This window comes from Arachis ipaensis, chromosome B5 (assembly GCF_059453495.1).
Source record: "Arachis ipaensis isolate K30076 ecotype BB chromosome B5, ASM5945349v1, whole genome shotgun sequence".
NCBI lineage: Eukaryota > Viridiplantae > Streptophyta > Magnoliopsida > Fabales > Fabaceae > Arachis > Arachis ipaensis.
Genome location: NC_142440.1, coordinates 29061846 through 29077366, shown reverse-complemented (window position 1 = coordinate 29077366; position 15521 = coordinate 29061846). Strand labels below are relative to the sequence as shown.

The following is a 15521-nucleotide window of genomic DNA, read 5'->3' as shown; positions in this document are numbered from 1 at the left end:
TCCAACTCCCCCTTCATCTTCCCGACCTTCGCCTGAGATTGGCGAATCTTGCTATCGAGAAGACCTACCTGAGCCAACACCGGCTCCGCCTTGCGAACGATAACGGCAATACAGAGAAGAGCTCGATATGACGACCTCGTTTGACCAGCGACGTCACAGTCGAAGTACTCCTCGGTACTCAGGAGGAGGTACTGGTCAATAAAGGCCGGAGCATCAAATCCCCGATCCATCACTGACGGGACCGGTCCCTCCTCCTCCAAGTTCTCACCACTGCTACCATCTGCTGACCTCCTCGGCTTCCGACTCACTTCAACGACCGGAACCACGACCACCCGCTCCTCAGGCCAGGTGAAGCATGACCCCCACCTTGGGCTAAGACCATCTCCTGAGAAACGGTCCGGGAATCCGCCTGAGGACGGAGCTACCCCTCCTTCCGTGGTCTCCATCTGTATTGTGGTTTGCCTGCTACGTTCTTTCTTGTCAGTTTCTACTTGGATTCTACCCTTTCTCACCATATCGCTGAATGACCCCTTTTTTTCCCCTTCACTCTATCTTCTTCAGTCTCTACCATCCATTCCTCTTCTCTTGGTGTGAGGGTTGAGTCGTGGTTGCCTATATATTCTTGTCCCTCTACTTCTACCCTTACTTTCTTCCCCGCTTTGAGTATCTGATTGTTGTTTCTTCCTGCAGCATCATCTGGAGTATGTGATCTGGAGTGTCCTCCCCCGACGTAACCGCCCCTCATGAGGCTAAATGGATGCCTGGGCCAATTTTCATAAACCATGAAAATAGACCTGGTTGAGCCCACTTATCTTGGACTCGAGTCAGGCCGAATCGCCCCATAAAGCCCAAACCACCAACGCTTTTCAATCTCACTTACTGGTATAGCCGTAGTTTATAATGGAAATTGGAGAGAACGACGACACTGATAACTGATATCTTACTAATACTAGCTACCAAGCTACCTTCTTCCCACTCTTCCTTTTTTTTCTCTGCACTTTTCAGTTCTCTCACTTCCACTTCCACCAAGCAAAGCCTCTCCGGTGAAATCAATAATCACTGCGTCGAATCTATGCTTCTTCATTTCTCATAATCCTCCTACTTATGGCCTTCACTTCCACTCTCTCTCTCTACTCTCACCCTCAAGTAATAACTAACTCTCTAACTACCATAACTTACCGTTTCTTCTTCCTCATATTCTACAAAACCCTAACGCTTTCGCTCTTTCTATATGCAGGTTCGTCGCTGCCGCCACCGCCGACTGCAATCGCTGCCGCTGACTGCAGCCGGTTTGGGCAAGCTCACACTGCTTCCGATTTGGAGAACGCGTGCAGCCTCCAGAGCGCGGTTTGGATGCTTCGTCGTTAAGGCCTCTTCCAGCGTGGAAGGAACTCCGGCTCGTTCCACCGGTTCTCGCAGGGTCTACCGCCGGTCTCAGGCCACCGCGGCGCCAATTGCCCCTCTGAAACGAGTTGCTGACTTTGTTGCTCCATTTGGATTGATTTTCGCCATCTCTTTTGGTATCCCTTACATAGTTTCCATTTATTCCTTTGTTGTTGTAGTTGTTGTTTTTATTTTTTATTTATTTTTGGGTGCATTTTTTCTTTCTATTGTAATTTGGTGAGTCTTGGTGAGTTCATATTGTTGCTTCTACAATTATATGACACATTGTCCTTACAACCTATGGAATTGACATTTGTTTTTGGAGGGAAAAAAGAAAGACGAAAGAATCATAGGGTAAGGTAAAGGAAAGGGTAAGGGTAAGGGTAACGTATATATCAAAAAGTACTTTGCTTATTTCGTAACATTTCCGAAACATATACTACCTCCGTCCCAAATAGTTGTGTATATAGCGGACCTTAAGTAGTGGGGGCAATGCTTAGTTGTGTTTGATTCATGAGTGAACAGAAAAGGTGGAAAACATAATTTTTTTTTTCAGAAAAATGTCATAGACTCATGGAAGGTACCAAAGAAGAATAACATTTATCAATTTCTTATATTATTTTACTCATATTGACGAAAAGGTTAAAAAAATTAAACTGAAGAACAAAATTATATGATGCATTGTTTTAGTATCAGATGGTATTTAATTAAGTATTTAATGCAGTATCTGTAGGGTAGCATGTCGTGCGTTCTTATGGAGGCTTTGACTTTCCTTGTTGTTTTTATACATCTGTTAATCTTGCCTGCAATTTTAATTCTTTATCCGCTACTACACCAAAAAAAAAGGAACAAAATCCTCATTGAAGCTCTGCTACATGATATCCCACAGGGAATGTTTTTGAGCTTCTTAGTAATGAGCAGTGTTTTGTAGATATTAATATGTTTCTTTACTTTTTTGTCTACTGGTTGTGATTGCAAGCATGCATTATTTGTTAAATTTCATATTGGTGATACTAATTTGTTTCCAGCTTACAGTTGTTTGGAAAGTAGTGGAGAAGATTCTTTACCCAACTCCAAAGCGATTGGAATCATCACCTGTCGAAGGCCAATCTGCTTCACAAGGAGTGAAATGGTCTATTGCTGCTGGCACCAATTTGTTATCCCAGCTAGGTGCAAAGATTGAAAGGCAATCTAAGCAGAAGCTGAATGAGTTTGCTCGAGAACTGAGGTCATTTCCAAGTATTGATATGTCAGGTATGTTGGGTGTGTTGACATAAGAAAGAATAGTCATTATTCATTGCTCAAACCAAAATCTTCATTGGTACATTTTAACCCAAAAAAATTAAAAATAAAAAACAATTAAGTTCAGTTGAAAGTTTTATGAATATCTTAATTTTCACACACTAATCTAGTGGATTTGGAGCTTCCGTTTCAGGAATTAATCTGGTTTTGAAATCCATTTTTTACGCTATTTAGATATCCACTAATTCTCTTAAACTTTATTTTAATTTTTTATTATTTGATTGACAATCATACTCTTCATTACTTGGCTGTTTTACATATTTTAAATAAGATAATTGAGTAATTATCCAAACAAAATGGATTCGATTAGTTGTTCAGGTATCGGTAACATGGAATTTATTTTCTAAACCTGTCCTAAGCTCCAAACTTGTGAATAGATTTCTAAATAAAACATTTACACGTTTTAAGAACTTCTAACATGAGATGAGAGATTTCAAGCTTTATTGTTGTTGACTCTATTGTAACTGAGGTTGGAGTTGAGCCTTTTTCGATTCCTAAAAGCTAAAGCTATTGGAAATTTTTGTTGCATGACATACTATTATAACCTATCTCCTGCAGATGTACTGTGTCACTAACATTGTATTTCAAATGTCATGCATTTTACGTGAGAGAGTGCATTGAATCCCACAGTGGGTTGATATATGGTTCAAGTTCCCTCTTTATTGATGTGAGCATCAGATCATGCTTCTGCTTTGGGCTAACTTGAAGGATTGAATTAGGTTTGTTGAAATGAGATATTAACTACATTGAAACCAGGCATACATAGTAACTAGTTGTATAGAAACTAAGCATTCTGTTGAAAGTCAGCATGTAGTTAGTAGTTTGTAACTTAGTATTTATGATAGTAGTTGATAGATATCTGTACATATATCCCTTTTGGATGAAATGAAATAACACGAGTTCTTTCTCTTACTTCCTCTACATTAACATGGTATCTAGAGCCTAGAGAGAAAATTCATTGTGCACCATGAGAGGATCCACGGACCTCTTTTGAAAAACTTCCAGAACCGTATATCTTTCCGGCCACTGGAGCATCCCCTGCCTTGTTCCTCTATCTCCAGCAGCCCAAACAACCCCTTCCGGCTTCTATTAGAACAGTTTACTCTGTCGGCCAATCTGACAAAAAATCACATCATCATCCTTGACTTGTCCTGGGATGCCCAACCTTGTCAACAGTGTTGCTGTTTTGCTATTTGTGACTTTCCGTTTTTGCCCCTGGGCATGTTCTTTCTGTGTTGCTGATATATTTTTTGTCTCCATGGCTACTACTATTTCTACTGCTACCTATGCTGGTACCTCTTGCCATGGACAAACTTGATGAAGTAATTATGATTCTTGGGCCATGGATATCGAGTTGTACTTAATCGGCTAGGATTATGTAGAACATCTCACCGAAAAGACTGAAGAAATTGTTGCCACTGATTGTGCCAAGTGGATTAATAATGATGGCCAACTTTGTAGGATTATCAAGAATACCATTCATTCTTCTATTAAACAGATTTTTCGTGCACACGTCACTTGTGAAGCTGTTTGGACGCAGGCAAATGCACTTTGCACTAATGATACAAGTCGTTTGTATGGGGTTTGTCAAAAGATGATGAGCATTGGTTCCCCTTGTTAGATTGATGGTCCTATGTTTGCATACCTAGGAAAGATGCATGGTACTCTCCATGATTTCAATGAGTTATTGCCTCCTGCCACTTCCCAAGAAAAGATTTAGAATAACGAAGCACGTTCTTTATGCCCATGGCATTGTATGAATTACCTCCTGAGTATGATTTAATTCTTGGTTCCCCCACTATTTCGTTCCTTAATGTGGTTTGATCTTCATTACTTTGGGTTTCTGCTAAACATTCAGTTGAACTACCAATGTATCAACATCCATTGATGTTTTCTGCTCTTAAGTCTTACCTCACAAGTCACAACCTCAAACTTGGGGTTCTTCCCAAAATAAGGGGAAGGAAAAAAAGGGGGGGGGGGGGGGGAGGATTGGCTGACATTGATGATTAAAATGATTTCCTGGAATGATCAGCTATCTCCATTTCTCATGTTGATTTTTCTGGAATGGTTCGAGTCGAATCATTGGCGTCGGATATGAGTCCAATGGCCTTTACATTCTTTCTTTGCCTCGTGTTTACAACCACTCCACCACTAACCCTCTCATAATCCATGCTCAGTTAGGCCATCCCAGCCTCTCCAATCTTAAGACACCCTAGCCACTCTAGCTTATCTAGTCTATCATGCGAGTTGTGTCAACTTGGGAAACATAACAGTAGTTATTTTCTAAGTGACAATAAACGTGCATTGTCACCTTTTGCTTTGGTCCATCAGATATTTGGGGTCCTAGTCAGATCGTGTCCACTTTAGGATTCAAGCATTTTGACTTTTATTGATAATTATTCCCATAGTACTTGATTATTTTAATAAAAATTGGGTTGAGTTGTTTTCCACCTTTACTAAGTTCTGTAAAGAAATGCAAACTCAATTTGGTGTTCCAATACATACATTGCATAGTGACAATGCTAAAGAATACATATCTTATTAATTTCAAAATTTTATGGCGTCTCATGGTGTCTTTCATCAAACATCATGTGCTCATACCCCTCAACAAAATAGGTTGGCTGAAGGCAAAAATTGTCATATAATTTAGACCACTAGGACTCTTTTTCTTCATTATCATGTTCCTTCTTATTTTTTGAGGAGATGCTTTCCTCTCTGCATACTATTTCATTAATCACATGCCCTCTTCAATTTTAAGTCATAAGTCCTCACACTTGGTTTGTTTTCCTCACACTCCCATGCATTGTCTTCCTCCCCATATCTTTGGCTTTCATTGTTTTGTCCAACAATCTTACCCTAGAACTTGACAAACTTTCCACAAGGTCCCTCAAATGTGTTTTTCTTGGGTATGCTAGGTCTCCAAAGGTTTTTCTTGGATATTTAGAGTAACATTATTTGATTATGATCCCCTATTTTACCCATGGCTACAAAACATCATAATCCTCTTCCTCGTAGCCCAACACCTGTCTCCCACTCATCCACCTTGCATTCAAATCTATCATCGTTGGACTCATGCCCGTCCTGCTGCACCTGTGCCCAAACGACACAGATATTTCACATAGGCTATTCCAAACTCACCTTCGATGTCAACTCCTTTATCAATTTTGATCCAGCCTACTGAGTTTGAACTCCTTATTGGCATTTGAAAAGGTATATGTTTGGCCTGAAATTCTTCTCCATATTATGTTGCTTTGAGTTATCACTGTATCTCTCCAGGATACTATACTTGTGCGTCATCTTTGACTTGTGTCTCTTCCTAAAAATCTGGGTGAAGCCCTATCTCATCCCGGGTGGAGAGAAGCCATGCTTGATGAAATGTCTACGCTTTAGGAGAATGATACTTGGGAACTCACCTCTTTTTCATACATGAAATCTGTGGTTGGTTGTTGGTGGGTTTATATCGTGAATATTCTCAAAGCTCATTTAGTTGCCAAAGGATTTGGCCTCATGGTGACACATTTTCTCCTGTGGCCAAGATGGCCTTTGTTTGTCTTTTCCTCACAATCACCACAATTTGTCATTGGCCACTATATCGATTAGATATCAAAAATGCTTTTCTTCGTGATTCATGAAGCAACCACCTGAGTTTGTTACTCGGGGAGTCTTCTAGCCTAGTTTCTCGCCTTCGGAAATCAATTTATATACTTAAGAATCTTTGAGTTTGGTTTGGAAGATTTTCCATTATAGTTAAGCAATTTGGCATGATGCAAAGCAAAAAGATCACTCTGCTTACTATCGCCACACTCCTCGAGGATGTAAATATCTAATTGTGTACGCTAATTATATTGTTATTACGGGCAGTGACAATGACAATATAACTTGTAATAAACAACAGTTATGTCACCACTTGACCAATTGACTAATATCTCTTAACTTAGGCAAGAGGTCCCATAATAAGTTATTTATGTAACAAGCTTGGTACATATGATCTATATACTCAAGCTTGAGACGGAATGTTGATAATCAGCAAGTAGTTGGTAGTTAGTAACTTACTGTTTATGATAGTAGTTGATAGATATTTGTATATATACCCCTTCTAGATGAAATGAAATAATACGAGTTCTTCCTCTTATTTCCTCTAATCAACACATTCACAGAAATTATCTCTCATTTATTGTAACTTCTGATTATAGTCTGTTAGGCTCTTGTAACAGAAAGAAGTTTCAATTATCGCAGTTTTTTCTCGGTCGTTACACCTAGGCCATTGTCCAATCTCAATTTTAATACACTCAAGGCACTTGACGCTACTATTTTAAAGCAAGGGTACTATTGAAACTTGAAAGAACTAAGTAAATTAAAGCCAAAATTCAATGATCATATGTTTAATTTGATAGGACGGAACTTCGGCGATGAAGGGTTATTCTTTCTTGCTGAGAGCTTGGCATACAACCAGGTACAGTTATCCTTCTTTATATCATTGCTTTCTTATATTGCTGGGTAATTTTTGCTCACTGATATGCTTGCAAATTTCAATTGTACTTACAAATACTTACAATAGTGTGCATTTGTCCACATGTATTGTTAGAGTAGTTGTTTACATGATATAATAAATTTACTAATAGCTGAATTAATTATTAATTGCTATCTTTGAGAACCAAACATAGATGTCACTTAAGATTGATCCAGTAATATGCTTTTTCCTCATTAAATAATGGTGGCATGTGTTAATGTTATTGTAGTTGATGATGATGATGATGTAGATACATAGATATTGGCAGCAACTATGTAGTTGTAAATTGTAATTGAAAATGCTTGACTATAAGTATCACTTGTAAGTTTTGATGTTTAAGTTTTCTGTTGATAAAATAGAATATTTTATGAAAACCTGTATTTTTCATGATAATTTTGCAAGTCCTGTCCTGCTTATATCATGTTCTCTTGATGGAAGTCAGATTTAGGTTCATTCTTGATTTGTCATGTATATTTCACAAAGATAGACTTTTTTGCTATTGCTCTGCACGTCCTTAGACATACTTTCTATATAGATTGTGGAGGAAGTGAGTTTTGCAGCAAATGGAATAACTGCAGCTGGGTTGAAAGCTTTTGATGGTGTTCTTCAATCAAACATTGCATTGAAGATTCTTGATCTTTCAGGAAACCCTGTTGGAGATGAAGGAGTTAAGGTTAGTACCAGTAGTCTGATTTTTTATTATGTTATCTTGATACTTGTTGGTACTACTTTGACATGGACTAATTATGAAACTCTTCGATGAAAATGCAGTTCTCAGTTTGTTTGCTTTTTCTTTCCTTTACTATAAACTATGCTAATTCAAAAATTTGTAAGTAACCTTTCAACACGTGACACTATTTATAAACTCAGATAATTTGAAAGGAGAGAGACATGTAGGGGCATCATCTAAACTATGTCTTAGTTTAATTCATTCTAGAGAACATCAAGCTCCTTGTCCTTAAAAAAGAACTTAAAACAGTTGCAATTTTGTATTGTAACCTCAATTATTTTCTCCTATTGTTTCATTGCATTGCAGATTAAGTCACGTTTAGCATAGCATCTTCTTTGGTTTCGTTATGCTTTTGCAATTAAATATGGTATTGGGTATTATCCGAAAAATATAGCCAAGATTGTTATTGGAGCTTGATTCTTTAATGGATCAATTCACTTTTCAATATAGCATAGCTATTTTTATTCGAACCTGTCTTGTCTTTTTTATGGTTAGTTGACTTGTTGGTCTACTCAAGTGAAATAGTAGATTTTTTGAAGCTTGACATGTATAGTCTATGACACTATGTGCTTTTATTGGTACTTTATTTACTAGAAATCTAGAATATTTTCATATATTTTTTCCTTCTACGGTTAAGCATCTTGAACTGAATATCAAGAATCTTATGGCTTGCTTAACTAACCATGATGGTGATATTCCGAGACTTATTATTAGAGATATTTTTTAGATATATTTATTACCCACTCTTCCTCTCTTATGCCAAGAAAAGAAGAAAATAAAAGAGGGGAAAAAAATGTTAGCAAGTATTCTTGATTGTTGTCATACATTAGGTATTAATGTTGTGCCATATCCTTGTTTGCAGTGCTTATGTGACATACTGGTGGATAACTCTGGCATTGAGAAGCTCCAGCTAAACAGTACTGACTTGGGTGATGAGGTACGAATTGATAACTATGATTCATTGAATGTTTGCTACATTTCTCTGAGGATTGCGTCTTGTGTTATGCAGGGGGCAAAAGCTATCGCAGAAATGTTGAAGAAGAATTCTAGTTTGCGGGTTATCGAACTTAACAACAATATGATTGAATATTCTGTATGTAATATGCATAAGCTTGTCCTTAAGACTGTAGAGCCAGTGCCAAAAATCTTAATGTAATTTGTTTAATGAAAATGGAGGTAGGGATTTTCAAGTTTGGCTGGAGCACTTCTTGAAAATAACAGCTTACGCAATATCCATCTCAAGTAAGTAAAAATTTTTACAATATGTTTTCTGCAAGAAAATCCTTTGATTTTGTAATATTCCCATACTCACACAGAAAAAATAAAAATAAAAAAAGTAAGTTCTATTCCTTTTTATTTTGAAAATTTTCTGACATTATTACTTTTTAAAGTGGCAATTATGGTGGCGCTTTGGGGGCTAATGCATTGGCTAAAGCACTTGAGGGCAACAAGTCTTTAAGGGTACCATTATTTTATTTTTGACCAAATGTAATGCCCACATTTACAATTAGGTCCATTTGTGTTTTTCAATTCCAAAATATACATCTTCTGTACATAATCATATTCTGAATTTCTTAAGAGAGCAGCACCAATTGTAAGTCTTACCAATAAAATGTGGAGTGTTTATGTTGCTTGCTTCTTTATATATTGTCTTTTTACAACAAAAAAATATTTGACTATCTCATGCATTACATAGGCATGATTTACTCCAAATGTTTTGGGCAGGAGCTTCATCTGCATGGAAATTCTATTGGTGATGAAGGAGTCCGTTCTTTGATGACAGGATTATCTATCTATAAAGGTCAAACTATCTGTTGTGATGATTTCTAAATATTAACTGTGTCCTTCTTACTTGAATAATTCCATGGTAACACTTTACAAGCAGTTGACAGGTTATTTGTTTTTCAGGGAAACTTGCAATTCTGGACATTGGAAACAACTCAATAACAGCTAAAGGTGCGGTCCATGTTGCTGAGTATATCAGGAAGAGCAAGAGCATTCTATGGTTGAACCTTTACATGAATGACATTGGTGATGAGGTATTATCTCAATTGTCCACCTATTCCCAGTGTTTGATACTTTGATCATCACCAATCTTGTGAAAACTGTTTAACATAGTCCAAGTCTTGCAACTAATAGAATTGTTAAGATGCAATAGTATATGATATGTGATATCATAGCATCTTAAAATCATCTATTACTGCTGACTGTGAATTACCATATAAACTGTCAAAAGTAAAGATTCTCGTCATCTTTCAAATGCATGAGCTGCAAAACATTAACACAACAAAAGGAAAGGTGGGGTGGGGGACTCTTTTTAGAGTGACTTCCACTCTGAAATTTTGTTTTTCCCTATGTAATAACTGAAACAATTAACTGCAGTAAAATTAATAAGTCTTCTAGAGTTACATATTTAGAGGCCAATATGTGTCCTCAACTACTCATTATATTGAATGGGTTAAATCGTCAGGGAGCGGAAAAAATTGCAGATGCTTTGAAGGAAAACCGTTCCATAACGACAATAGATCTGGTAAGAATACTTATACCAGTTAATTTATATATCTTTATCCCGCATCATTCCTCCCTCTGGCATGGCTTTAGCAACTCAAAAGAATGAGGGAACATCATTTCTTGGGACATGACTTGGCTGAGTTAATATTTACAGGGTGGAAACAACATTCACGCTGTTGGAGTGACTTCTATTGCTAAAGTTTTGAAAGATAATTCAGTTATTACCACTGTAAGCCTCGACAGCTTCATGTCCTGGTTCTATTTTTTGTCTTCAGTTGTTTGTTCTGACAAACATTTTATGTCTCGTTCATAGTTAGAACTTAGTTATAATCCCATTGGGGCAGATGGAGCCAATGCTTTGGCTGAGGTTCTGAAGTTTCATGGAAACGTAAAAACACTTAAGCTTGGTTGGTGCCAGGTAACCTTTTTCACCTTGAACTAATGTAAACTTTTTGTAGTGACTTATATTTCTAATAAGATGCCTTTCCAGATAGGAGCAAAGGGAGCAGAATCCATTGCAGATGCTTTAAAATATAATACTACAATTGAAACTCTGGACCTGCGAGCAAATGGACTAAGAGATGATGTTTGTAAACAGTACCTTGAATCAATTCCCCCTTCTTTCCTATTATTTTTGCGTTGGTTATCTTAGGCTGATTTTTATGAATTGACTATTGCAGGGTGCACTCTGCCTGGCTCGCAGCTTGAAAGTGGTTAATGAAGCTTTAACCTCTCTAGACTTGGGATTTAATGAAATAAGGGTATGAATTGCTCTGGTCTTCTATATTCTTTAGTTCTTGCAGAAGCTATAGCATCTCTAATTTCATATATTGATCTGATTACAGGATGATGGCGCTTTTGCTATTGCTCAAGCTCTGAAGTCAAATGAGGATGTTAATGTTACATCCATAAACATTGCGAATAACTTCCTTACAAAATTTGGGCAGGTAAATTTATCTTGTGATTTTGAATTTGCTTTTGTTGTCTACTTTTTCTTCTTTATTTATGTTTTTCATGGATCTGACTATAATAATACACATCACAGAGTGCTTTATCTGATGCAAAGGATCATGTCTATGAGATGGCGGAAAAGGAAATCAACATTTTCTACTAGAATAGACTATACTCTGCAATAAATGTTATATACCAGAGAATTTTCTTTTTTTCGAGGGTTATTTTACAAATTTTCTGTTGGAACTGGTAAGAGCTCCATTACATCAATTTTTTTAGCTCTAGCCATTCATTGAGGGAAAGTATAGAAATTTGTATCAGTATAGCCTTAATTTTTTAGATCGTGAACGGATTCCAACATTTGCCCCACTGAAGTTAATGTAGTGATTTTTTATTTTTTTATTTTTACTTCACATTTTTTTCCAATATCCCTTCCCCTTTCTATGCCTTGATTTGTTCGTTCCCTGCTTGTGTGTGCTTTTGCCTGTTGTATATCTAGACACTTCAACTGGCTTCACTTGTTCCAGTTTTTTTTCTCCTCCCATTTTTACCATTCATTAGATTTTATCATTTCATTTAAAAATAATAAATAATGGATTTGTAAATTTGCTCGTCCTAAATTCTAATCCTGAAAACCACTACCCACTTTCCAATGGAGTGACAACGAAGGAGGTGACAGCAAAGGTAAGAAGAGTGTGAGGTCTGGGTTCTATAGGAAGGAAGGGAAGAGTGGAATAATGAAAGGTGATAAAAAGAAAAAAAAAAAGGGAGAAATAAAAGTGATGTTTGCTTGCTATCGGTGATTGTTCGAGTTTAGGGAAGACTGCAGGGAAGGAAAATTAAAGTCGTCAGAGGATGAATTTCTTCAGAGGCTGCTATGTGAACGACCACGGACGCCAGACTGCCGGAGTACGAATCAAATAGTTTTTCTTAAAAAATTCGATGTTTGCTGATTTTGAAGAGTAGCATTTAGCAAAGTTGTAGAAATGTCAAATGTGTGCCAAAAAGATAATGTACATGTGTCTTCGGTTGTAGGAATGAATGTATTAGGTGCACTATGCCATTGTATGAATTTACTTTGTAGAGATTACTGGGCTTAAAAATCTACAGTAATCCTTTAATCGAACTTGATTAAGGGTTTCTTGCAAACAAAACTTGATTAAGAATTTGAGTTCTAGCGATAAAAAGGAAATTTTGTGAGTACAAAAAGAAAACTGTTGGGAATTTAATATTCTCTTTCTAAGACCTTTAAATAGTCAATTTTTGGTAATAAAATTTGGTTGGTTGTTTAATTGAGATAAAATAAAAGTATGAAAGAAATTTATTTAAATATTTACTTGTATATTATTAAATTAGTACAACATTTTTCAATCGTACTTTTAGAATATTGACATGCAATTTTTAGCTAATTATAAAAAATTGTAAAAATAATTCATTTAAAAGCAATGGAAAAGTGTTTAAGCCTCTAGGAGGTATAATAGTTATGTACCCATAAAATTTAAAAAAAATGCACATCAAAAATCAATTATCAAATTATCGTCTATTTATGTATTTAAATACACATGTTATTTAATTTATTTTTAATATGTATTTTATATCCTAACATATATTTTATACGGATAGTTGATTTGTTGATTGATTTATTCTTTACATGATTAAGAAGAAAATACACGTAATAGTTGTCTTAACGTGCAATTATTCTTTATTTTTCTGAATTTAATTTTGATGTACCATCAATTTAAAATAATTTTAGATGTACATTCAATTACGTAGCACTATATTAATAATAAAAAAATAATTATTTTTTATATTGATTGTTGAATAATTATATGTAATTGAACAATTCGATAAAATATTTTACAATGTTGGTGCATAAAAAATAAACTCTTCGTCTCTAGTAAAAGTAGGTATTAAATTCAAAAAATTAACGTGGTATATATTTTGGTTGAAATATTTGCCAGCCATTTAATTGATAGGTACATGTACATCTAATATGTTGTGTAAATCTTGGATATCAGAGTTAGGGGTGTTCGCGGTGCAGTTTGGTTCGGTTTTAAGAGAAAAAGTCATCCGATCCGAACGCTTAATTTATGTGCGGTGCGGTTTGGATTGGATGAATTTTTTTTTTGAAAATCCGATCCGATCCGATCCGATTACAAGCGGTTTGGATCGGTTTAAATTTACGGTTTTTTAAATAAAAAAATTAATTACATAAACAAGTCTCAACATCAAATTTTAAATAATCAACAATGACATAACAAGTCTTAACAATATCTTAAAAAAACTAACGATAACATAACAATAGAAATAAAATTATAGGTTAGTTAAAATGGATAAATAAATAATATTTTAAACATAAAATATTTATTAAATAATAATAATACATAAATAATAGAAAAATATATAACAAATTGAACATATTATAAGTATAATTGTAAATATAATAATAAAATAATAATATTATAACACATTGTGCGGTTTAAATTAGATTGGATCGGTTATGAAAAGTAGATCCGAAATCCGATCCAATCCAACGGTTTATAAAAAATAGAATCCAATCAAATCCGAATTAGTGCGGTTTTAATCGGTTTTCGGTTTGAATCAGGATTGAATGAGCGGTTTAATTTGAATTGGTTTGGATTTGAATACCCCTAATCAGAGTACCGGACGAAAATTCCATTCTTTATTAAAGGAATGGAATAGGATAAAATCGTTAAAATCAGGAACAATCAAACAAGATAAATGAGGGCGTAAAGTGAATCGATATCATAGGGTAAATAGTATATTCAAATTATATTGTAGTTATTTAACTTGGGCAAGGTTAACCATAAAAGACTCCATGGCCCAATGGATAAGGCGCTGGTCTACGGAACCAGAGATTCTGGGTTCGATCCCCAGTGGAGTCGTATATTTATCTAATTTCTTTTAAATTATATTTATTTTTCTGATCAAACGACCTTTACGTGTAACGGTGTACACCTAGTATTTACTATGTAGAGAACCGGAAAAAACTGAAAAACATACGCATGGTTCAATTAGCCACATGGGTCATCACCAAATTACCAGGCTAAACGTGGTTAGTAGTTGATATAAAAATAAAACACGTCACTATTATGGCGTCAGGTCTAGCTCAGCTTCAAAAGTAAGTTGAATTTAGGAATTTTTCTTTTTATAAATTCAGTAAAATTTATTTTATATAATGTAATTAATTAGAAACTTCTAAAAAAACCGTAAAATTTTTTTTACATCTTGAATGTTTAAGTTAATTTTTTTCTATTTTCTTGTTAAACCAATTGAAAATAAAAAATACATATAATATTATAAAATTCTATTAAAATAAAGTTGGCTATTTTCGTTTCGTATTATATTTTAAGTGTATGTAAAATGGTTTAAAACAATAAATTACAAAATACACGGTGGTTTAGAATCACGATTTACGAACAAAAATTTGGTTTGAAACCACACTTTACTAGAAGTATAGTCTCAATAAATTTCATTAAACCTAGCTTCTTGAATTCAAAGGAAACATAGAGAAAGAACAATGATGGAAAAAAATGACAAAAACTATATATCTTCTTATTGATTTTTTTTTCATTAGTAGTAAAATACGGAATTTTTACACAAATAATATAAAAATAATTAGTTCAAAATAATCTTAATAGAATCATGCAACATAGTACATCTTTATTCGGGTAAAACGCGTTAATAAGTCAAATCCAAACCAAAATTACAAAAATAAGCCAAATTAAAAATCGATACATGAATTAACCAGAGGCACATTTTCATGTAATTCGAATTACACACACACGCACATAAGCACTAATTCAAATCAGGGTGATTCGAACTAAACACACGCATTCAATAGTAATTCGAATTGGCCAGCTTCGAATTATGAAGGGCCAGACGTGTATAAATATAGTGTGAAGTTCACCGATAAGAGGATCAATTAAGAAAAAAACACGATCTGGTGTGAAGTTCATCGATAAGGATCCTCTAAGTATTTTTATCAGACCAACGATGAGATATGATGACTTTGTGAATTCTATACTACAGAAACTTGGTCTACTAGACGTGAAACGGGTTCAGAAGTTATTCTATCGCATTCCGATCTCAGTGCTGCAAGAAACCGTGAAG

The 15521-nt window shown here is 35.2% G+C and overlaps 1 protein-coding gene and 1 non-coding gene across 2 annotated transcripts; both read left to right on the top strand.

Moving 5' to 3' along the window:
- Positions 1 to 545: 545 nt before the first annotated feature.
- EMB2004 (RNI-like superfamily protein) lies at positions 546 to 11795 on the top strand. The gene is made up of 18 exons (XM_016347164.3): positions 546 to 1146; positions 1238 to 1520; positions 2419 to 2637; positions 7080 to 7138; positions 7731 to 7868; positions 8788 to 8862; positions 8935 to 9018; positions 9106 to 9167; positions 9317 to 9386; positions 9651 to 9726; positions 9834 to 9964; positions 10396 to 10455; positions 10591 to 10665; positions 10750 to 10854; positions 10927 to 11022; positions 11117 to 11197; positions 11282 to 11383; positions 11482 to 11795. Exons 1-18 carry the CDS (start codon positions 1105 to 1107, stop codon positions 11548 to 11550), a joined length of 1827 nt encoding a protein of 608 aa, XP_016202650.1. The 5' UTR covers positions 546 to 1104; the 3' UTR covers positions 11551 to 11795.
- Positions 11796 to 14220: 2425 nt separating this feature from the next.
- On the top strand, positions 14221 to 14293 carry TRNAR-ACG (transfer RNA arginine (anticodon ACG)). The gene has a single exon. It is a non-coding gene; the product is annotated as a tRNA-Arg (tRNA).
- The last annotated feature ends 1228 nt before the right edge of the window (positions 14294 to 15521 follow it).

Bases quoted from the DNA above. Each gene is read 5' to 3' on its own strand.
- EMB2004 (XM_016347164.3), top strand. From the start codon at position 1,105: ATGGCCTTCACTTCCACTCTCTCTCTCTACTCTCACCCTCAA. The intron at 2,638-7,079 runs GTATGTTGGGTG...TTAATTTGATAG, and splicing joins TCCAAGTATTGATATGTCAG to GACGGAACTTCGGCGATGAA. The intron at 9,019-9,105 runs GTATGTAATATG...AAATGGAGGTAG, and splicing joins ACAATATGATTGAATATTCT to GGATTTTCAAGTTTGGCTGG.